The sequence below is a fragment of the Numenius arquata genome, chromosome 3 (genome assembly GCF_964106895.1).
Source record: "Numenius arquata chromosome 3, bNumArq3.hap1.1, whole genome shotgun sequence".
Taxonomy (NCBI): Eukaryota; Metazoa; Chordata; class Aves; order Charadriiformes; family Scolopacidae; genus Numenius; species Numenius arquata.
The window spans coordinates 56,433,392-56,457,971 of record NC_133578.1 but is presented as its reverse complement, the minus strand read 5'-3'; the positions used below and the strand labels follow the sequence as shown (position 1 = coordinate 56,457,971).

Genomic DNA, 24,580 nt, shown 5'->3' with positions numbered 1-24,580 from the left:
GCGGTGCCATTCTGTTGTCCAGCTGCCTCTTGCTTCCATTCATTTGAGAAGAATCTAGTGCTGATTTAGCAGGCACTTGAGCAGGGCCAAATATCCAGCAGTTTGTACAATACTTACCGGAATCATAAGCCTTCATACTGCACTTGTCTGTAGGAAGGCTTTGAAAACCAAGTCAAAAGAGAACTAAGATGACTAACAGAGACAACATTTTAGCCTGATTCCTTCTGTGATCAGGGAAGCAGCATTAAATGCTTCCAGTGGATAAAGTACCTAGGGGTAAAGAGGGTTGGGTTTATTTTTTTAATCTCAGTTACAGTGGGCTCAGAATCAAGACAACGCTCTATACATAGGAATAACGAAAGCCAGCGGAAGGGACAGAGCTGGGTAATAAAGGGGAAAACCCTTTTTACACGCTTTAACAACCTGGTAGCACAGCTGTTATCTTCTGTAAGGAAGCGAGAGAGAGCACAGGGGCATAAGCACAACTGAACAATTGATCTCACTCTCCTTTTACCTATAAAAACAATAAGAAAAGCAAATATAATTTTACACAGTAAATATTTTTTTTAATAGACTTCAAACCCCATTTCGCTATCAGTAGTTAGATGCAACTCTTTCACCCAAAAGCTAATTATTAAAAGAGAAAGCTAGAGATCTCAATGTTGGCTTATCAGAGACAGCCAATTCCTCAAAAGCGCTTCCGGTTCACGATTAGAGATTCTACAGCTTGAAAGCTCTATACTGCTTAGATTCACAGCGCTGGTATCTTCAGCAAGGGACCAAATTAGAAAAAAAATCCAGTGGTTACAGTACTTGAAATAGTAATTTTGACAAAAAAGTGCTCCTCCAGTCTCAGTCTTAACTGAATGCAGTTTTAACTGCATATTTAGCAACTGGAATACGCAGAATACTTGCAATAGCTGTGATAACTGCTACTGAAATAGACAACCCTTTTCTACATACATGAAAAGGAAGCATCTAATAGCACAGTATTCAAAGCCATAAAGCAGCCCCAAGCTTCAACTGATTGAAAAGAACAAAGAATTATCAAAAAATCCCAGATCAGCCTAGCTTGTTAGCATCCCAGGTTACTTCCATCTTCCCAATAACCGTCTCACACTTTTTCTTCAGTCACAAATATATACACATGAAAAACATTTACACATATGTTCGGTGGCCAAACAAAACACTTGAGCATTTCTGAAGAAAGGAAAAAAACACACCTGCATTTCTTAAAAGTATTTGTGCTGAAGTCAATTGCATTCCTGTACCACTGCAAGCAGGATGCAGCACTGGTTTTAACAGTTAATGCGTTGCTTCAGTTTAGATACAGGTATCTACAGTTATAGCTGGTACAAGAAAATGACACGTTTGCACAGGCATATTTATTTTTTCCTGTGTTTACAGTGCTTCGATTGTAATTTTAAACCATTCAGAAAGCACAATTCCATACCAATTTTACATACTTTACATCACAGTTCAACAACATTAACACAACTGTATCTACTAAATCAAATGAACAAAATGGCCATGAACATTTACACTATTCTTCTGTAAACAAGTTTGTTTTTTTATAAACAATGGTAAATGGAATTAATACAGATCACCATATGAAAGAGGAATGAGCTTTTCCTTAAATAAATCACTCTGTTTATAAATACTTCAATTCTCTCAATATACATTTACAGACATAGTTGATTAAAAGCAGATTACCTACACTGTTCTTTAAAAAGAAAACGTCTAGAGATGGACCACTGTGTGTTAAATTCACCTAACATAAGAAGCAAGCATATGATTAGTAGAGTGTTAAAAGTATCACTGTACTTCATCCTCACTTCTGTTTGTTTACACCAACACTGAGAAGATTGTCATGTTAGGGAACTTTTACTTGAATTCCAGCAAATTACAATCGATCTTGTAGTACACATACGGGTAGTACTCCTGCTGACTGAGGTTTAAGCCTGGAATATCCACAGTTGCCTGCAAATAAAGTTTTGAAACTGGTTTACACTCTTACAATTCAGACTCCTGTTCAGAAGTAGATGAAACATTCTTATGTATTAGAAGCAAACAGGCCAGGCAAGACTTCATGCTTACATTTTCACATTCAAGCAACAAAGTCAGAACTTTGAAAAATGTGTAACAGTATTTTTCAAAATGAAAGACAAGTACTTTTTCCACAATCTAAATAGCTCTGTATCAATAATTCACATCTGTTGCTATAGTAAACACACCGCCACTAAACGGGAGGAAGAGTACTGCCCTTATGTTTTACTACTTCTAAACACAGTTAGTTACGAAAAGGATGTTAGAGGGTGCTGAATTATCCAGGAAGTTACATGAAGTTCAGTATCTTCAATTTTCACCTTAATCATCTCACATCCCCCTTCCCCAAAAAGGCTTGGAAATACTTTGGATAAACAAGGAAGATTAAAAGTAATCTTTTTAAGTTCAGCCAAACTCAGTGGGTGATGTCTACCTTTAGTTAATCTTTAACTGTGAAAAGCACTGCTTTTCAACACAAAACAAGTCAGTAGAATAAACCTCCTAGCAAATCAGTTTTAAAGATAAAAGATCTCTACAGATGGGAAAGGATGACTCCATCTTGACATCAATTCAGCCTCCTTCAGCAGACAAGGACAACTATGTTAACTTCAAAACAAAGACAGCAATGGAACAACAACAACAAAAAAATGTTGTTTCAGTATTCAGTATATACTGTTACATATACTGTGGACAATTTATGTATTCCTTCTGGGCTCAAAAAAAAGATGATATGAAATGTGTTTAAGTTCCTTAGGCCTAGTTTCAGATCAAAGCTGACTTTGTTTGAATTCTTTGAGGATATGAATATGTATGCAGTCTGTAAGACACGTTTCCATCAGTAGAAGGAAAGAGTGCGGTAAGAATGTTACATGAAACTTTTGTACCAGACAGCTTGTCAAATGTATTGGTTGCAAGTTTGAATACCATCTGCTTGCAAAAATGTAAAACAGAAGTGGCATTTTGTAAGGAGACAGAATTTTCTGTACTGTGAGACAATGGTGGGGAATATGGACAGGTGTAGCTTTTTAATAAACAAACAAAAAAGTCTATTGGCTTTAAACAGACTAAACCTAATATTGAAGGGCAGTAGCCGTTACAAAATACTTACATCAATGATAGCTGCTGCGCTGCTGTCAAGGTGTTTGTATAAGTCATACAAAACCTCCCTCAGTTTCTTCATTGTTTTCTTATTAGGCTGAAGCAGCATTGCCTGGAAGTTAACTGGCAAACCATACCTGAGGAAGTCAAGCAGAACAGTATGAAAATGCTGAAATAAGCCTTCTTTTATCTTTCAAAGCAGAATTTTATTTTAATTTTGAGAAAGAATCCTATTGCTGAAAAGAAAATTCTGCTCATTTTCATTTTTGCAAGACCATTCTGTTTCTACAATTCATAAGGCATCAATAAAGTAGAACTTCTTTCTTCAAGTCTAAAAAAACAAAACAGAAGTCTAAATGCTTTTAAAATAATTTTAAATCCTTAAGTACTTAACACAATTCTCAAAGTTACTTGAAGTCTTGGACTAGGTTTTGAACATTCCAACTAGTTTACTTGCAAGACTTTGCTTATGCCACTAGGTGGAGAATCTAGTCTCTACCGAATCTTCCTTTCTAGGTGTGTGGAAACATTTGCCAATACTCAAATCAAGTTCAGCTTGCTTTCTTACTCAAGTTTGTCTTCAAAATAAGCCTACAGCAGCTATGAAACAAACTAGAATGCAAGTCAATGTGATTTCCCCCACCACCTTTTCTCTTCTGGTTGTCTCCTATACGATAACTTATCAAAAAGGCTAAAAAAATCCTTTCCATTTTCTAAGGCAGAAAAGTCATTTCAACTCAAAAAAAAAAAATCCAGGTCCTTCCTTCTGCAGAATAACTACAGCTGTTCTTAACTCAACTTATTCACTATACTTCTGAATAGGTATGAAGAAAAGAGAATAGAAATTTTATAGTTAAAATATTGGAACAGTTTAATACTGAAAAGTTTAGACTACAAAATTCTTAGAAATGCATGTTTCAAAGAAAAAGCATACATTTCAAGATGTCAAGCTATATAACTCAAATCCTGAATATTTATTATTCTAACTATTAACATTTTCCACTTAAATAGAGGATACAGTAAGCTCTTTTTAAAAGCAGCTCATAAAGCAAGCTAAGAATCAGCACAAACACCTTGCTACAACTTACAGAGTACCTGCAATTCCTAAAGCACTGGTGGAAAGACTATCCAAGGTGCAAGACACACAATTATCCACCTCAAATAGTCCACAACTGGCAACAAGAACCATTGCCATCAGCTGTTCTTGTTTCCTCCTTCCCAGAAGAGTGGCAGTCGCACACCTCAGTTTGGTAAACCCAAGCTAGATGTAAATTCTTACAAAGTCTAGGAAGGAAAGCACTATTCAGCTCTGCCTCATTACCTTAAAACAGATTCAACAAAAACTCGTAGCGCTTTCACATGAATCCATGCAATGAAAGCTTCACTGAAATTAACTTTCAGCCATCGAACCAGAGGACCCTGTGAAAGGGAAGAGGGAAAAAAAAAAATGTTATTCAAACTTCAGGAAAAGATTCAGCTCATTAAGCGTGTTTGAGGAGATACTCAATATCTGCACCATAATAATAAAGACAACTTAAAGGCAGAGCTCACTATGCCTTTAGTAACTAAACTTTAGTGAACCACTAGGTTCACTATAATGGCTCAAGGGCGTTTTGATACTACATAAAGAGAAATTTAATGAGACTTCCATTGTCTCTTCAGCACACCATCTCAGCTGCCATGGGCTAACAACATTAAGGACCATTTCAGTAGTATCCGATTATTTAATTCAAATACTTGTCCATTTTCAAACTTCATATATTATCAGCTGCAATATCAGCACTTGGTTCAACACAGCGAAGTGCATTTGTGCTACAGGAAACTCAATTATCCCTGAGCAGATTAGCTGAGTGGCAGCTGGGTGGCATCATGTCACCCTTGCATTGCTTGCTCAGAATCACAAGTTCATGAAATTGTTATACAGCAATAACATGTCTCGGATGTCTCATGTTTCTATAATGACTAGTTTATACAGACTTACAAACTGTTTCTTCTTGTCAGTTGACAGTCTATTCATTTCTTCTTTATCTGCTTTCATCTCTTCTTCATTATACTGGAAGTCACGGACCATAAATCTGCAGTTGGAAGTGAATAAAATCAAAAGTGGCCATCTAGAGATACTTCAAAGCATGACAGACAGAACTCACATAAAACAAGCCTTACTTATATTCTCTGGCTTTATGCTTGAAGTCATCCACTGCCTTCCTGAACAAGGTGACGTTACAAAGGTAACTATCTTGATCCTCAAAGAGTACACTACACAGGAAAAAAAAAGTGTCAGAATTAATAAGGTTCAAATCACCACACATCTGAAATACAGTAGATTAAATTATACTTTATTGCTATTAGGCAAGGTCATAAATTTATATAATTCACACAGGATAAATTCCCAAGTTAAACACCTGATACAGAAGTAACCGAAACTTTAGTAACTGCTCTTATTACTCCCTTTGTAAAGGATGGCAGTGTCAGTTTCACACTCAGAAACACTTCCTACATGTCTGGGTATTTGTTCAAGTTAAAGTTATTTTACAGAAAAAGGAACTAAAGCTGGTTTAATACTGAGAAATTTGGACAGTAATTCTTAGAAATCTGTGTTTTAAAGAAAAAGGAAATGGATCAAAATAGAAAAAGACACAAATTTAAAAACATAGGTTGATAAGAAAAAGTGTTTCCTAGGCTGTAAAGACAACCTCTAGATTTACTATTCAAGACAATACTGCTTATTTTGAGACTTCACCTTTGGAAAAAAGCTTGAAGAGATTTATACTGTTCCTTAGTGTTATACTGTCTTCAATACAAGCATCATCCAACAGTTTAACAAGTCACCTCTTCTTAAGCTATCACTAGATCATGGTTTCCCGGTAAAGAATCATTAGCAGATCTCCCACTAGGCTTAAGTTGATCCAACTCAAATGTGAAATTAGCCAGAGCAAGCTCAGATTTTGTAAGTGGCATAGAGCTGGTAATATCAGATCTGGTTGATCAAACCTCACCCAAAATTAACCCAAACCTCAAGTCAAAATTAACAACACAGCACTGCTTTGTGCTACGTGCTGACTTTATTTTCAATGTGGTTACAGGATTGCTAAAGTGGCTTAACAGTATTATCAAATCCTGGCCTCAGTCTTGCCCACCAGAGACATCAAGCACCAGCTTACCGAGGACCTTTGTTAACCCATTACAAGTTACTTCTCTTTGCACAGAAGGAAACCATCTACACTTCCAGTTCTTCAATCCTAAGCAGGTTTCAAAGGGTATATTTAACTTGTTTCAAGTCCTCTGAATACAGGCCGAAAGCTTACAGGCTAGCTGGCTAGTATTTGCTGCTAAACCTCACCAGGCACTAGCCTGAACCTGAGTGGGCCTGACCTGAACTAGACTAACTTTTCAATTCTTTTACTCATTCCACATAAATTAGTTTGATAACTTTGTTAACCCTAGAGTTAGAGATCCTTCGGTTTTTTCCTCAATTACAACATAATCAATCTTGACCAGATAAAGCTATAAAGCTAGACATTTTGACAAGCTTATACCAATCTTGAACATTCAAAGTCACTACATACAAATAACACTTATAGCACATGAAAATATGAGTTTAAGCATTTAACAACTTACTTGCTGGAACGTGGTACAACCATCTCTGCTAGTGTTTCATATTGCTTAACCCAGTCGTTATAATTTAACCTAGAGAACACACAAGTTATGGTTAGACTTTTACTCTACTTTCTACTTTAGTAGAAATCTTAGATTAACAAATCATGTTTTTCCAAAAAGCGTTAAAAACATTTGATCATCACATCTTCCAACCCAGGTCTACGTTGTCAGAAATACAAGACATCAGGGACAGTCCTCCTCATGCTTTTTAAAAGATAATTGCTAAATAAACTATAGTTATACCAAAAGTAACATAGTCTTTATGTTGTGTCATTATACAGTCTTTATATAAGTTTACAAGTGCAAATTTTTTGAAATCAAAGAACTACAAAATTAAATTAGTCATCATTAACTGAGAGATCTCAGGGAACCAAATGGACTTAACTGTCAAGGTTTATCAGAAACTCCTTACGTAGCTCTGCTCTTCTGAGTTACTAATAGGAATATTTTTTCCACAGTTACAAACAGGTTCCCCACAATCCTGGCACTTGCCTGAAGGACCACTGAGAATTTTGGAAGCCCTGCCTTCTGTAGGTGGTGGTAAAGAGGTTCCACCCTTTCAACACCAAAAAGTGGAGTCAAAGGTAAAAGAAAAATAAGTGTGGAGATATACTAACAACGTGTTTTCTGCTAAAGCCACTGCAAAACTATTCTGCCTTCATCAGAGTTTTACACATGACAGGCACTACCACTTTGTGTGATAAACAGCCTACTGGCTATATTTACAAGTGAGAAGCTCTCTTTGTTCCCAGCTCCAGAAAGGCAGTCTAGTGCCATTTTCTCATTTTACAAGAGTCTTAAGGATATCTGTATCACCACTTTCCTTGGCCAGGGGAAAAGGTGGGGTTTTTGTTGCTTAAACATTTCAGACAGTAACAACCTGTTCCCTTTGACGTGACATAAGCAGTGTTCCATTGGTAGAGACTTAGATACCTAAAAAACCAGTGTCCTGACAATCTGAAAAAGTGCAGAGCAGAGAAGAGCTCACTTCATTCACTAGGTGGTGAAAACCAGCATAGTCCTAGCCAGGATAATTCAATCATGAAGCCTTCTAATGTAAAACAAGTCACATTTTTACTCCTTATTTTCATAAGGATACCTTCTGCAACATGACTAGCCACAGCTAATAATAGAGAAGAGACTCAAATCTAATCTCCGGTTTCTTAAAGAATTTGATGAGCGCTCAGCATTCCTTATGATGAGCTCTCGTGAACAATGGAATACAGGTACACAGGCTCATTTGCCTCTACTAAGCATCAAAAAGTTTGTTTTAGTTCATCAAGGAAAAACCCAAACAAATTCAGATGTCCTTTCTTACAGTATTATAGGGTTGTGGGATCTATTACTTGATTTAATTTTCTTATTTTATTCTGCTCTTAACAATAAAATAACAATAAACTTACTTCGGTACAATCACTAATAATGTGACCAAATATTCTGAATCAAGTACAAAGTCCTCTTTCTTTACAATATCAGCAAGACTTCTGGTTAGCAAGCTTCCCCTGCAGAGAAAGAAAACGCAACAGCCAGAGTAAATACATGTTTAACAACTGAATTCATCTGAACAACAGTTTCCAGTACTTGATAGTGTAACATTTTCAAAAATATATTTTACCGGAGCATTTGTTATTAGCAAAGCAAACAAAATGTCCTTATATGCATTTTATATCTTACTGTCTAAAGTCATTGAAAGTTTTTATCAGTAGCTCCGCTGCTGTGCGTCACTTCCATATTCCAAACACCTCACGCACTTAAGAAACCAAGTTCTCTTTTTAAGGGATTTAAAAACACAAGAACCATTAACCATTAATTGAGAAGTCTAGTACATGAAGCCTCAGAGTTACAATTAACCTAGTACAGACCTACATATAGAACCTCAATAAAAATTTAAAGCAGCATATTGCCTCGTATTCACAAAAGACTAAGAACATACACCTATTTAATAGGGTTTAGCTGACAAATTACCATGGCTTAAGACAGAACTTAAGGCTCATAAAATGGCAACCATTAGTGTGACCCATGGTTCCGAATCAGCCAGCAGGCTTGTACTACTAACTGTAATGGTAGGGCTGGGTCAAATTAATCAACTATATTTGCACAGAATAACTACTGTACCTCAACTGTATTTCAGATAAGCATCACATGTACATGTCAAGACAACACACAGTCCTTGTTTGATTTATTACCTGCATGTTTGCAACAGCTGTGTCTCTGCTGGTCAATTTTGATGGGAGAAACCCAGAAATATTGATAGGCTTAAAGCATAAGTTGGAGCGAAGGGAAAGACTTCCTTGTTTAGCCAGACACCTAAGTAGCAGCGTTACACACCACTTTAACAGCAAGCTTCTCTCAAAAGCTCCAGCAATTCATACTATTTGTACATGCTTTTGTGTATTTCATATTGTTTATCAATAGCAAGTGAGCTAGTACCAGCAAGTCAGCTGGTAATAAATGTTCTTTTATGACAGCTGCTATTCAAGATTGATAAACACCTCAAAAACACATTAAGCTTAAAGCCTGTACCTCTTCACACGTTACTAAGTTTTCATTGTTTCCTGTGCTACATCAGCAAAAAACAATGTGACTTACGCATTCTTTCTTTCCAAATTCTGAAGGTTCCCTTTCAGATTATTGTATGCCGACGCTCTTGCTTTTAGATCATTGTCAATCTGGTTAACTCCCTTAAAGATAAAAAGAAAAGGAGCTCTGTCTAAAGAACTTGAACAGTTTTTAAATGATTTCTTAACTTCAAAGCTTAGATCTGCCAACAAGAACTTAATAAAAAAAAATACACAAGTTAAAATATTTATTTCCCTAGTGCTGGAAAAACTTCACTTAAAACTCAGAAAACTAAGTTAGAATTTCTTTAAAGAAAAATCAACCAATAATAAAAGTTACACATCCTCTTCTGGTATCAACTGGACATGCTACTGCCTCCAGCTGACCATTACTCCATCACCTTGAGGCTACAACCCTCCATCTCAGCTGACAGGAGAGATCATTTGAAGTTTACCTTCCTACTGGGATACAAGTTCACTTGTGAACACCAGGTATCATTTCCTCCAGCTGTTACCTCACTTCTCATTCTACTTTTCCCTCTTTAGAGTTTCACAGACAAGGACAATGTTTTATGAGTAGCAGATCAAGAATTAAGTAACCCGAAGCATTATTGCTTTGCACCATCTACAACTTAAGAGGAGACTCTTAAGTCTCTGTTTGCCCTCCGCAATTTGCACCTTTCCCTAAGATGAACAGCCCTGGGCACTCAGAGATAGAACATCAACTAAATGCATCATCTGCCTCATCCAAATGGCTATTACTATTTACAGTTCTAAATATTATCACATTTTGTCTTCTTTCTTCCCCCTGAACGGAGCTATTTCCCATTCTGTATGTTCCCAAAGGAAAATACAAAAAATTATATCATTGTCTCCCTTCACAAAGTAGTCTTTTATGCTGCTGTTTGGCAGTGGCTTACAACTAAAGGAAAATCTATTTCACAGAGACTTTCCTCATTTAGCAAAAACTTGTGTATTTTGGAGTGTCTGAAGTTGCACAGGGCCAGTTCCAGGGTAGACAGATAAACAGTATTTCTGAGGAATCCAATTTATTTCAGACAATAAATATACCTATCTAATCAAGTAGAGGCAGCATTCTATGTTCAATTTCACTGGCAGCCTTCAATCCTCTTTCAAACTTTCAAATCCAAGTTCCAAATATTTTACCCTTTAGACTCAAGACTCTCGCATTCGGCTTCCCACTGCTGCTCAAGCAAGCCATCTTTTTCAAATCCATCCTCCAGGATTAATCAGAAATTACCAAAAATTATTCATTCCCAGCTAGGTAACTTGGCAGCAAGTGAAAGAACACAAAACAAATTAAGCAATTAGTAGGTCTTAAACATCCGATCATACTCCTATCAGTGTGTACCCTATACACGGAAGTATTTTAAAATCAATACACTTAGTAACAGTCGGATAACTGAAAGAACATGGTACAGTATTGGTCTGGCATCGTACTGCTGCCTACTCTCTGCTTCCTCACTATGGTATGTAGGTACAAGCATATAAAAATTCCCAGAGTCAAGGGGTTTTCCCTTTATTTGGACATAGGCCATTAACAATACATTTTGTTTGCATATAACACTTCAGCTTGTGGATCCAGATATGATTTTATTTCCACAAAATAAATCTCTCTCAAAAACTACGACAGTTATAGAGTGATGTTGTTTATGGTAACACAGAAGTCCACTTGTCTGTAGAAGAAAGTAGTCATTAAAAGCCTGAACATTCTGGCCGTTTCATTGGCAACACGTTAACAGCTTGCACCTTTACAGATACAGCAAAATACTCCTAAAATAAGAAAATGTACATTTTAAACAGGCAAGTATTGAAGGTTAGTTTAATTCTTTGACTGATGTGACCTTTAGCAAGGCATGTGGAACATTTCAGCAGGCATCACAAAGCATACCTCTTCATGAAAACTTTTTTTATACTACAAGAAATGGCACTTTTTTCAGCTAGAAGACAGCATTAGGGGGAAAATGAATCAGAAGCTATTAAGCTAGTACCTTTGTGTGTTTGGACTTTTTCCCAGACCAACAACCTTCCCCTCTCCCTTTTCCAAAGATCAAAACTTTCAACAGCATTCTAACTATGCATTGTTTAATGACAACAAGTGAAAACCATCGACACCAAACACTGCCTTTATGAACCAGTTCCATTCATCATTTCGTAATTGTCAATATTCTAATTGTTCTCATTTGTAAAGTCAGTAGCCTTTTAAAAGATGAATGCTTAGACAAAAGCCTGTTACTGCTGCACTGACTGGAGTTTACTGTAAACAAGAATCAGCTTTGCTTCCTATTAAAATGTTAGAGAATGCAGAACCACAAACCTCAATGGCACAACAGAGCTCTTGAAAATATATTTGTGCAAAACTGTCAAACAAAGTGATATCCAAGCTTCCTTTTGGTAGTTGAACTGGTGGATAACTCTTAAATGTCATTGCAAAACGAGGAAGACCATGATATTGCTACAGAAAGTATCAATCTAACATAGTGGGCCTATTTCTACACATAGCAAACCCCAGATATTTAAACCAGTTACATAGTCATTGGCAATACATGAGTGTCTTCCTGTACCTATACAGCCGAGCTGTTGTACTTCAGGAGATACCTGGGTCGCTGAAAAGTGTTGGACTAGAGCGCTAAGGCTATTGAGGTTGTCTTCTTGCATAACAGTCTTATGACTGTAATTTCAAATACAAAGAATGACTAGATTAAGTGACAGCTCTCACATGGCACATCTTCGAAGTCTTCAGTACTGATACCAGGGTTCACAATACTTCTGAAAGTTAAAAGCTGAAAAAACTCAATGGATAGCTTTAGTAGATTTCCTCTGATTTTAAAGATTTTAGTAGATTTTCCTCTGATTTTAAAGATTAAAGAACTGCTATAGTTCTTCCTCAGCTGACAAACTCCTCATTGCAGTTGCCATTACTCTCATTTTGGCAGGTATCAGAATCTCCTGCTACAGTGAATGAGGAGGATATAAAACCATGCAAGAAAAGTAGTATCTCATGATTTGACAAGCTTTTCAAGTTATTTTAATATCAACATGTCCGGAGGCTTCACAGATTTTAATTAATGTAGCTCTATCAATTTTCCTATATCTTCATGTTAATCACATGCCAAAGTGAAGATTTTAACTATGTTAGGGACAAAACTGCTTCAAGTCCTGTGACATTATCTCCTAGGTGTCACTCTGCCTACAATAGTTCCTCTTCTCCCAATTTAAACTTCATGCCTATACCTGCTGTAAATAGCTGAATGCTTCATTCCGATACCTTCCTCTGAAGAAGCAAAAGCTTATGTACTTAAGGAGTGTCAGATATTAAGATGGTTAATTTTATCTGTGGGATATTTCTAATGTGCAAATCTTAAGTCATAAATCAGTACAAGTACCAACGTCTGTGCGTAAATATCTCAAGTTCAAATAGGAAAGTTTTACAAAATGAATTACCTTACCTTTGCAATAATTTCTGAAATATTCTTCAAGGACTGCTTGATTGGGTATTTGGCCATATCCCACTGGAACCTTGTTATATAGGTGACCAAGTCAACTAAAATTTTAAAGAATAACTTTGTTGAGATAGACAATAAAAAGACTGATGTATTATATTCCACGTAGGATTGCTGTAACAGAAGAGTATTGTAACAGATTGTGGACCTTCACATGTGTGGACCTTGTTGCTTAAGAAATTTGAAAATAAACAATCAAGTTGTAAGTTATCCCGTGACCTCTGCCTTCAGATATTGGTTTCTCCACCTTTGTAGACCCCAAACGATATTAACTAAGTCGATGGCTGGAGAAGCACAGACAAGACAACATATTTTTTGCTTTGTGTGGGAAAAAAAGGGTAGGAGAAGGGAGGGTTATGATTGAAAAAAAAAAACCGCAAAGATTACATGGCTCACCTGAAGCAAAAGTTTTCTAGAGCTATCTGTGAGAGAGACTACTCAAAGCCCCAATCTAAGAATAACTGTGTTATTAGGGGTGCTGTACTTGTCTCCATGTTAACCGTATAATAACTCGTATTAACCTCTCTTGCATCAATACAAGCTGTGCTAAATTTTATTAAATGGCTATTGAAAACAAAATACTTATTTAGAGACCAGTGAAACTCTTCACAATGATGAAATGAACAAATATTTCCATGAGACAACTAGTTTTATAAAGACATTCTATCACAATTTGGGAACACCTGAATATTCCGGCACAGTTTACATAAAGTCATACCTATTCAGATGACAGACTAATACAAAGAATGCTTACAGTGATCAGTAACAGTAATTTTTATGCTCCACCAGAGACCAGTGATGACAACATATATCCCTAGAGGATTAAAAGGCTTCTGTAAGCGAGTATTTAACGTGTAGGTCTACTTTCTTGCTTTCTGGATCCTCTAATTTGTTTCAGGGCCGGTGACTCACGGGAAAAAGTACCTCCCATGTCTAAACTAGGCTTTCAGAATGTCATACAGAGAAGCAACATTCAGTATATTTCAGGACCATTGCTTTAAAAATGCACATATTATGGTTAACACTTTACCTCCATTAGCCAGAAGATTCTCCTGAACTTTATCTTTACTGTCTTCTAGAACATCAGCCATATACTGGGCCACTTTCTTTACAACACTGAAAAATGAAAGATAAAGATATAAAAAAAAAATTTAAAAATCTGCCATTTTGAGAAATACCATTCATCATACAAGCTTTACATACAAGCCTTCCAAGAGCACAAACTGGGCTCAGTATCTGAAGGAGACCAACTTCTCAAATACATGCCAGAACTTTATTTAAATCCTTCTGTAGTGTTGCTACTCATTGGTTCTCAACAAGGTGAGATTAGTTCCCTTGCCTGCAGATAGCAAGCGTTGACTTCAGGTGTAATCTCACTATACTCCAATCTTTTTTTGAGGTCTGTAGTACTTTCAAAACCCTAATCTCTTTCTAAAAATAGATGTCAAGATAGAAACCATCAGTAATCCAAACTAAACACAAGGCAACCATGACAACGCAGCACCAAAGATAACTGAAGAGCTATGGAGAAACCCCAGCCGTAAGCCCTCGTGAGATCTGACACACAAGACCTGCCTTCCTCACTAGAAAAGCTATGTTTAATATTACTCACATGTGCCATGCCATGTTTCCTTTTCTATTTAAAAGCAACTTAACACTTCTCTCATTGAAACAGAAGATGGCTCCACAGGTTCTAGTTATGTGAAATTTTGTTATAGTTGCTCAAAATAACTTTCAAAAGACCATTAGTTTCTTCAATACGCATAGGTTTTGCGTTTTAATATTAACGCTGCTTAATCATCTCTGTGGATTAGGAAACAACATGGTTACCTTCTCAAAGTCTGTAAATCGTATTCTAACTTGCTAAAAGAACAGTTTTCACTTGATTTCATTATCACTTTCTGCAGCTGTCAGGCTTATTTCTTAGCAGTTCTCCAGGACCTGGCAGCACACAGTGCTACTATAGGAAGCAGTATCACTGCATAATGACCCACTACTCCACAACAAGTTCATATTTTTTTTCCCCAAGTACAGATACTAGGAAAACCATCAGCTTCACTTATTGAAATCTTAGCTTGCTGACTGCCTACAGAAAATCACTATGGAACCAAAAGTGGAAAATAATGCATGTATTGTTTGGACTTGCAAACCATCACATCATTATCCTAATATTTTACATGCTAGTAAAAATAAACTGTTACCTCTCCACAAACGCATCCAGTTTAGCCAGCTCATCGGACAGACCAACCAAAACATCCAGTGTCCCAACCTAGAAGGAAAGATCAAAATGCACTAGCAATTGTATGTAAACATAGAAAGATAAAATCAAATTACAATAAAAGCTAAATCTCCTAAATAGGTAGCTTTTCAGAACCACATAAAATACTGTACTCTAGTTGCAGACTTGATGCTTTGTTAAAGTCACACTGTGCTTCATTTGCTCAAAGTACCCCTAAAGCACCACTGTATCAGACCTAACTCACTCCAGTGCAGAGTTTCAGTCCTGCATTCCAGCCACCCAAAACATGTTAAGACAACCTCTACAATATGAATTGGCTGCACTTCCCACAAGTCACTTCCTTCAGCATTTGATTTACTACTTTAGATCAAATCTGAAATCTCTGTTATCAGACATCTCAGTGCTGGAGGCAACCAGAACATTGAAAACTTTGAAGATACAAGAGTACTGCAGCAGTCAGACCAACATCAGTCTGGACTTCTCATATGTTGAGTAATGAAATATCTAGCTTGTCTATAAGCTTTCACTCTTTCTTCCCCTCTCTTCCAGAAATTTCATGTAATAATCTAGATCAACATGTATACCTTTCTGGGGCCAAAGGTGACGCTATTTCAGACTCTGTATAATTCAAACATGAAACTTACAGCACAGTAAAACATTCTCCGTTTAGCTCTTTCATACACAAGTCTCAAATGGATCTAAGACATCAAAATGTGTAAAAACAGTATAGCTATGCGCAAGTTAAACAGCCAAGGGTGATTACTTTTAAATAGGTCACATATCAGTGGTTTTTTGGTTCTCTCTAAGTACTTACACATTTGTTCATTCTATTCAATGAAAGTAGGAGATAGACAACGCTTCTTATCCCTAATATTTTAGCTACTAGTTTGTATTTCTTGCTGAAATATTATTAGGCATAAGTGAATCTTCTGTCTAATCAAGATGCTATTATTTAGCATGATTTTTTAGTCTAGCATCTTTGTTCTGTATATTTGACCACTCAACTTTGCATGACTCCTGTTCTCTTTAGCCTTGAAGCAGAAAGGAGCACAACTACTTAAGTAACATCACAATCAAATCGCTTTCCCCACCTTCTGAGCTATATGCAGAACAAGGAAGCTAATGTTTTGACTAGTTACTTAGAAGCCACAGGACAAGTAAGTCTTTAAGCAATAAGGCTGCTGTTCAATGGAGATGAAATCACAGTTTCATTGAGTTTTAATTAAAGGATCTCAGTCCTTAAACAGTTTTACAAGGTCCGCAGAAGCCAGACTATTTCCCATTGTATACAAAGTATACTCCGTTTCTGCTCCTTTTGGGGTGTAGAAACAAAAAAAATCATTTATAACCTTAATGGGCCACATCAGTTTTTAGTGATTACTTTTCTAAATGCTGGAGGCACCCTACAGTTTGAAAGCCATCCTGATTTAGTCCAAGAATTCCCTGTGAGGAGATGGACATTTGTTGTAGTTCCTCTTCTTACCTCCACTAGTGTATCTATTGAAATAACTCAGGACAGTCCAAATGTGAATATAAGTTATGGCAGTTGAAGATCCGCTTTAAAGACACACTGGAGCACTTTGTGCCCTGGACTTGTTCCTTCGAAGAGACAGGAACAAGGCATCCCACCACCTGAACTTGATCCATTCTGTAGACAGAGATGGGTGGCATTTTTTTCCCTCTTCATTTTGATAAGCTCTGATGAGCTTTCACACTCAGTTAAACCAAGCTCACAATTCTTGTTCAAGAAACATTTGGGTGCCAGGACAGACCTGCACTGAATGAATACACTGGCTCATGACTTTTCCATACCCCAATAATTGCATTTAACCAAGAGAAACTGCTTTCAGATTTTGTTTCTCTTCACTTTTCACAGTAATAGTTCAAACAGTTTTCTTCCCATTTTCTCTAACGCACATCAGCAGGTCACACTAGAATGCTCAGCCAGAGACAGCCACTACTCAAACAGAAGAACATCACTTTTGGGCAGAGAAAAGGCAGCAGCTGTTTGATCCACCCCTATATTTTAAATAGAGGCTTTTCACTGCATCTCAGCCACAAAAGGCTAAGCAGACAATTCAGAAGTAAAAAAAAACCCATACCAAAAAACCAAAAACAAACCACAAAACACCCCCCAAAACCAAAAAACAAAAAAATAAAAAACCACAAAGGAAACCACATCATCTGAATACTCAGATCACAAGTCTCCATTTTTCTTCTAATTTTCTTCTCCAGTTAACTGCTAGCAGTATGAGGTCGAGACTACTGTCCCTGGAAAAAACGCTGACTTAGCGAATAACTCCGCTTGCTCAACCGTTAAAACTTAGAGTGATAATTTTTTAACTTAAAAATTCAGAAAATTATAATTGTCTCAATTATTGTTTAGATCCGCACATAATCATCAAAAGAAGTCAGCTGCTCTCTCTAAAAAGTCTGCAAGTATTCCCCATCTACAGATGTAGTCTAAAGAAACAGAGATGATGCAAAACAAACATACTTCTTAGGACATGACAAGGGGCTTACATACCTTCAAGTCTGGAATATTGAACTTTGAATTAGTAGACAGATTGTTATTTTTTGTAGTTGCTGCATGTAGTTTCTCCCATGTCTGTTGACAGGTTTTTTCCCCAGGAGCAGAAATCAGCCAAAACTCGGTCATTTTTGTGTCTTTATCTTGATGCTTTCTGCTTCTGAAGATAGAGGCGAGATACTAGTAGAAGGGAAGCGGAGTGGGGAAGAAAGAATATCTGACATTAGTTCAGGATTCAAAGCTTTGCCTGAAGAAAAACATCTCATTCTGTGTTACTAAAGTGCAGTTCCAGCCACTCTAAGAGATTTTACTAAGAGTATCACGTGGTTCCAAATTCATTTTTTCCTATCTTCCAAATCACATTTGCACAGTTGGAAAGTCTTTTTAAACTGCCCATCCTGCAAGTTAAAGTGGCCTGAGTTTGCAGCATTAGCATCTTTCAACTGCAGTTCCACAAAAGATTATAAGCAAACAATCTAAGTGAAAATAAATCCAATAAAACAGGACCCAAATCATATTTTCACAACTGTCTATATTTCCCAGCATCCGTACAACAGACAACCTTTTCTGAATGCATAAAAGGAAAAAAACCCCAAATTTCAACTGACATTACAGCTTTTCCAACCACTTTTCAGATTAGTACAGTGTTTTAAACAGAGTAAATGCCTAAAAATATATATATATATATATTTAAATCTGATAAACTTTAGTTTATTCTTACAAGCAAAGAAGGAGGTTCTCCTGGAAGCTAAAAAAAAAAAAAATCAAGGAAAAGAAGGACACTTTCTAGTCTTGGTATCTCTGTTGGCATTGCAGACTTTCAATAACGTTACACATATTGACATTAGTCAAGAGAATATCGGTACTAAATACAAATTATGTTCAGCTAGTTTCCAAACGATCTCAAGAAGTTAAGAGTATATATGTTCTTCTGTCACTAAGAAACAGAACAAAACAGCTGAGAGTTACTGGAATTTTTTAATAAAGGAGTGATGAATAAAGTCAAAATGTACCTTGACAGCATCTAAATGCCAAAGTTTGATATTTGCAATGTCTTCTGTAGCAGCTTTAACAGAGTAGACACTAACGTACATGAGCACAGAGTGCAGTACTCTGGGTTTGTTGTTTGTTTTTTTTGAGAGAGAGAAAATCAAATATTGTATTTGTAAGAATTAAGAAGCAGTAGCAAACACTGCCCAAAACCACACATATAGGTCCTTCATCTGTGTAATCATTCTGGGCTCAACAAGTTATCAAGGGTGCTGAAGTTAGAGATGAGCTAAAGAAAGGCCTGTTAGCTGATTCTTTTCTTCAGCTACTCAGGAAGCCTAAAGCTGAAGAAACCATTTACCAACCATTAAAATAATATCATGAAGCACATCTTGTCACTGGCACAACAGCCATTCTCCTTCAATTAAGGGGCCTTGTTTATAACAAGAGATGGTGACATCCAGTTATGGAGGCTCTTGATACAGCACATTCCGTGACACCTGACATGCCATTATGAGGTAGTAGCACAGCAGTGCTACAATCCTAAGTAGAGAGAATGCCAAGGCAGGTACAGGTATTTGAGAAATCACAACATTTACAAGACCAGGCACAGGTCCCACTCCACACAAGCCTGTCTGGCCTGACCCAGCCCAGTTCTGGGCACTCTCCAGAGCTGGGGCCATGCACCTGTACAGCCGCTTCTATTCAACAGCAGAAAGTCAAGGACCTGGAAGTTATCTGTGCTCTCCTCACTGGCACTACTCTCTCTTCTCCCCTAACAAGTTGCCAAAGCAGGGTGGAAGGAGAAGCATAAGGAGTTCTTTGCTCCTGGAAATAGCATGGGTGAGAAAAGGGGTCCTATGTCTGAGAAGGATGGGTGAAAAGCCTGGGTCTATATCCCCACCATGCTGTGGCCCTTCCTACTGGGGAAGGTCCCAGAGAGGGGGGTGAAACCCATGCCAAGGGCCCCTCAGGCAGCACTGGCCCCTCACACTAAAAAGTATGTACTGTGACAATCCTTGGTCATACCGTACTGATTATTTTGGTGTCAGGAGGTATCACAAAAAATTAAGGCAACATCAGTCATTACCAACGTAACAGCATGTTACGAGGCTTCTTTATTTAGGGAAGGACTAACCAGATTATCTCATATAACGGGTCTCCACAGGGGGTCTACTAATTATCAATGATTTGGAACAAAAGAAAAATTTCCTCTTGTTCAGACAACTTTGATGCATTATCTTCCTTAACACATGCCAAACTTAGTGAATCCACTGCAAATGATGCTCTCCTATGCTTCGATGAACTCTGGCCCTATAAAAGACATGGCTGAGTTTACAGTAAACTTCACCCACGCAGGGAGACACCACTACAGCTGACACACACACTCAAAGTGTTTAAACTTTAAATTGTTTTTTGTTTGGATTTGACTAGACTAGGAGAGTCTTTGTAATAAATGTTGGATAAATAAACACGTTTAGGTGGCAGCAGCAGCAGCATGCAAATATCCAAGTACAAGACAGAAGAGCCATAATGTAGAAATCCAGAATCCTATTCAGTAAGACGGATGGAACACTGCATTCTCATGTTTTCCACTAAAACATAAATAGCCCTTAAAGAGTAAGTATAAAGTTTCCAGAGATTATATCATCTAAGGAAACAGTTACATGTTTACAGTGACACAGTCTCATTCCCTGCACTACAGATTGGGAAAATAAGCTCACCTACTCAATGGAGGTATTTTCAAATACATACAAGGAAAAAAAAGCTTGGTAGAAGAGTTATAAATGCTTGTTCCTATGGGTTTGGGTTTTTTTTTATGTAAGGAGGGGAATGAATTTGAAATCAGAACTATGCGGAACAATAAACAAGAAGTGGAGAAAGGAGAAGTACCACTGAATGGTAAGAAAAACAGAAACAGACGTTAGTCAGCCAAAAAATTCACACTGACCCACTATAAAATGAAAGCCATTAAATTTAAAGAGAAGGATCACAGAATAAAGCAGTTTTTATACCAAGTTTTCAAGTCCTTTAAGTACATTGAGAGGTATTTTTTAGTAAACTATTTTTTTTCCTTTGATTCGCACAAAAAATGGTATATAGTCTGCCTTGAGATTCACCGCTGTGGTGAATTTACTCTTTCTTTAGGTCAACAGGTATTTCTAAATTGGCAAGCTTTGGCATCTCAGCAGCCCGCAAAACCTACCACCAGTCTCTTTTTGGCCTTTAAGTTACATGGACAGTATCATTTATTAGCTACACCTTCCCCTGAAAAGCCTAACCTGTACTTTTGACAGTATTTTAAAACTACACTATTGCAAGTATGTGATCAGCCAAAAATTCTATTCCAATGCAGACTGGGATCTCATTGTACTAAGCACTGTCTGTGTAAGGATACAGCACTCAAACATCTGCAGGCTGAAGCACCGTATGTTGAAACTTACAATTACAGGGGGGAAAACAAACAACAAAACCAAGTTACAAGAAGCATGCTGGCAGAAGCAAACCTTGTTTGGCTTTTACTCTTCTCATATCCCAAGAAAACCCCAAAGGCGCAGTTCAAATTTTTAAGTACTTGGCTAAAAACCCAATGACTAAACTTCTTTCCTTTCTCTACTTTGCTTATGATTGCAACTGAAAGCATTAAAGCTGAGAACTAAAGCAGAAGCAGGGAGGATAACCCCAACAAAAAGCTGCCTATCAGCCATCATCTCACTTTCCTCTCTCCCTGTCGTGGTTTCAAACCAGGACACTCCCAAAGACCATTAACTGCATCATTCCAGTCTAGTTTTCTCAGGCTTTCCTGCTTTTAGGTTTTTGGACAACAAATCAAGGAAATAACAAAAAAAAAAGAAAGTATAAAACCTAGAATAAGCAGTAAAAATGGACAAGTGAACTCTTGTTTACACTGTGTACCTCTATGACCAGCACTTTTTTGTAATGTACTATGGAGTAGAATTTGTCATAGCATAATTCCGCCTCATCACTATTAGCTATTTTTCCTATTTCTATTTTTTCTGATTCACACTCATTAAAAGAAACAGTCATAAATGGATATCCACATACATAAATGGAATTGTCTACAACACATAAATCTATCAGTTTAAAAACATTCAATACTATAGCACATGTATAGTTAATCAAGCTAATGCTTTCAAGGTGGTGGTTTTTTTTCTAAACAGTGTCCATTCAGTACCCTACCACACTACGATATTAGGTGAGTAGAAATTATGGTCCTAGTTCTGCTGAATACGGGTAAAGCCACCTGTTAAGGAGTGCAGCTGCTTCCGAGATGCCACTGTAAGCATTTTTTGGCCAACTTCAGCAAAAAGCATTTGCTACACAACTGAAAAAAAATTAAGGCAGGAAAATGAGAAACAAAGTTTATAAAATAATATCTATACAGACCACGCTGAACAAAAGTTCAGGACTTCTAGGAACAGGTTCTGTATACAGTACTGACCTAGCTACCTTGAAACTTACAATTCCACAGGTCATGAAATTACTATTTTCATACCGATTGACCGAACTTTCCCTATCTCAAAAACAAATATTTAACCTTGCAAAACCAGAAGTGCTTTGACCCATTTTTATCTTGTTCAGTACTCATGAAGAATGAGTACTCATCCATAAAGGCTTCATACTAGAATTTCATTACAGTACACTGTTCTCATTTTAGATTCAACAACCAGGCAGCATCCCATTGAGTTTCCCTTAACACCTTCTCATAAACAAACCTGCAACGTAATTTTGAAGTTTAATAGTCTTCCATGTGCTGTCACAAAGAGATTTAAGTAACACATTGCCAAGACGTTCTGCTAGTCAAGTAAGCACAGCTCATCTATAAAACCTTTGAATTATTTCTTCCCTTGAAGCATTCCTCTGGAGAACCTGTTTTTGAACTCTAACTACCCTAATGCCCCAAGAAAGTTTGATATAGTATTTAAAATGTATTTTGCATTGCTACCCATAACTTATACTGCTTAATTTCGATGTTATTAGGAAAAAATGGATTTCCAAAGAAAAATCTTTCACGCAGTATACTACACTATAAGCAATAAAACCATTTAACAGCTGTTTCTATGCTGTACCTGGAAACACATAAGCAGTGTCAAAACAGAATCACAGCTAAGACCCTACGCACTGCATTTTTCAAACAAAACAGGGCTGGGGGGAGGGGACAATTGTTTCTCCTTTCCTATAGCTCAATCCACTAACGTGACGTAGAAGTCTCCCAACATCCAGCACTAAGTCCCGCGAGTTATTTTTTTTAAGCTCACTCTCAGAAATCACTTCTGACACTCGGCATTTGGCCTTCACTGCTTCTACGTTTCATAAACAGAAGAAGCCACAAGGAGGAAGCCAGAGTTACACCCGGGAAGGTTTCACAACGGAGAATTCACATACACCCCGTGCAGAGGCAACACGGGCCTAGCACACGGCGGGGGGGGGGGGGGGGGGGGGGGGGGGCGGACGCTGGCCTTCTTCTCCCCAGAGCGGCTGAGCTGGATCACAAGGATTAGATGACAGCTCTCGCAGCCCGGGCGGGAGGCAGCTGCCCCCGGCAGCCACCGGCGCAGGCTCCCAGCGCCGCGCTTTCGCTTCGCCCTTCCTCACGCTCCCGCCGCGGGAGCCCGGCAGAGCAGCCTGGGCGCCCGGCAAGGCCCCGAGGCCTATCAGAACCCCAGAGAGACGCGGCGGGCCGCTCTGGGCCTGGCGTGAAGGGCAGCGCCGCCCGGGCCCGGGCGGCGCTGCCCTTCACGTCAGGCCCAGGGCGGCCCGCCGACGGGGAAGGCCGAAGCACTGCGCTAGCCGCCCTGGGAGCGCCGCCGCCCGGCCCAAGCCCTCCTCCTCCATCCCTCCCTCCGCCCCTTGAGCCCGGGCCCCGCCGGCGGCGGCGGCGTTTACCGGTCACTGCTCCATCCCCCGCCGGCAGCCGCCACCGCGCCGCCCGCACACCCGCCGGCGGGTCACGTGAGGCGCCGGGTCAGCTGACGCCGCCGCAGCGCCGGTCACGAGACGGCGGAGAGGGGCGGGGCGGGGGAAGGAGGTGCTGCCGCCGCGGAGGCGCGATGACTGACAGGTCCGCTCGGGGCGCTGTGGCGGCGGGTTCGAGACCCGATGCTGTCATCTCCTCACTCCTCCCCACCACACAGCCAGGGCTCTTTCGGGGCACTGCTGCCGATATGGACACCGTCAGCCTTCTCCGGGCGGCGAGCCGAGCTGCCTGCGGCCACCACGGGCACCTCAGGGCCCAGCAGGCTCCAGTGGGCACCAGCCACCTCAGGGCCTGGTCAGCCACGGCCACCTCAGGGCCCAGCAGGCTCCAGTGGGCACCAGCCGCCTCAGGGCCTGGTTGGCAATGGCTGCCTGAGGGCCTGGCGGGCTCCGGCAGCTTCTGATAAACCTGGGCTTGATTTGGGAATTTGTGGGAAAAACACACATGGATGAGAGCAGCCTCGTCCATCACAAGAAAGCAGATGGAGTTGAGGGCTTTGTATGATTTTGCTCTTAGAGCAGATAACGACAGGTTTGACGATGGGCGTGTTTGGTTTTGCTGTGGTCGGCTAATTTTCCTCAGATCAGCTCTGGGAAAATGCAATGGTAGCTCAGTGATCAAAACTGTCAGTATATATGTACTTAAATGCTATTCATCTGTGGTGAAGGACTTGGAAAAGAAGACAATATGCATGCAGGTGAAGAGTGAGAAAGACTTAAAAAGACTTTAGAAGTTGCAGTTCTTTTTTGGCACCAAACCCCATTTTGCTTATCTGGCACAGTAGTTGCTAAGTGAAAAATAGCAGGCTGTAAATTGCTGCATTACTAGCAAAGTCGATTCATTTTATTGTGGGAAACTGCTTATCATCTTAATTCACAGTATTATCTGGAGAAAGCAGGAACCATATACAAAAAGCAAACTACTTTGTTTTGGTGGTTT

The 24,580-nt window shown here is 38.7% G+C and overlaps 1 protein-coding gene across 1 annotated transcript; it reads right to left on the bottom strand.

Moving 5' to 3' along the window:
• Window positions 1–1,234: 1,234 nt before the first annotated feature.
• On the bottom strand, window positions 1,235–23,614 carry ATP6V1C1 (ATPase H+ transporting V1 subunit C1). The gene is made up of 13 exons (XM_074145039.1): window positions 23,551–23,614; window positions 17,650–17,832; window positions 15,085–15,152; window positions 13,914–13,999; window positions 12,830–12,924; window positions 9,391–9,482; window positions 8,205–8,303; window positions 6,763–6,831; window positions 5,308–5,400; window positions 5,126–5,219; window positions 4,466–4,563; window positions 3,155–3,281; window positions 1,235–1,980 (listed from the first exon to the last, which is right to left on the bottom strand). Exons 2-13 carry the CDS (start codon window positions 17,779–17,781, stop codon window positions 1,885–1,887), a joined length of 1,149 nt encoding a protein of 382 aa, XP_074001140.1. The 5' UTR covers window positions 17,782–17,832; window positions 23,551–23,614; the 3' UTR covers window positions 1,235–1,884.
• Window positions 23,615–24,580: the final 966 nt, after the last annotated feature.

What these genes read in the sequence shown, in the direction of transcription:
- ATP6V1C1 (XM_074145039.1), bottom strand. Translation starts at nt 17,781, where the DNA reads ATGACCGAGTTTTGGCTGATTTCTGCTCCTGGGGAAAAAACCTGTCAA. An exon ending in CTGGATGCGTTTGTGGAGAG is followed by an intron (nt 14,000 to 15,084) that starts GTAACAGTTTAT and finishes TTCATTTTTCAG; the next exon opens with TGTTGTAAAGAAAGTGGCCC. An exon ending in GAATCTTCTGGCTAATGGAG is followed by an intron (nt 12,925 to 13,913) that starts GTAAAGTGTTAA and finishes TTAAAATTTTAG; the next exon opens with TTGACTTGGTCACCTATATA.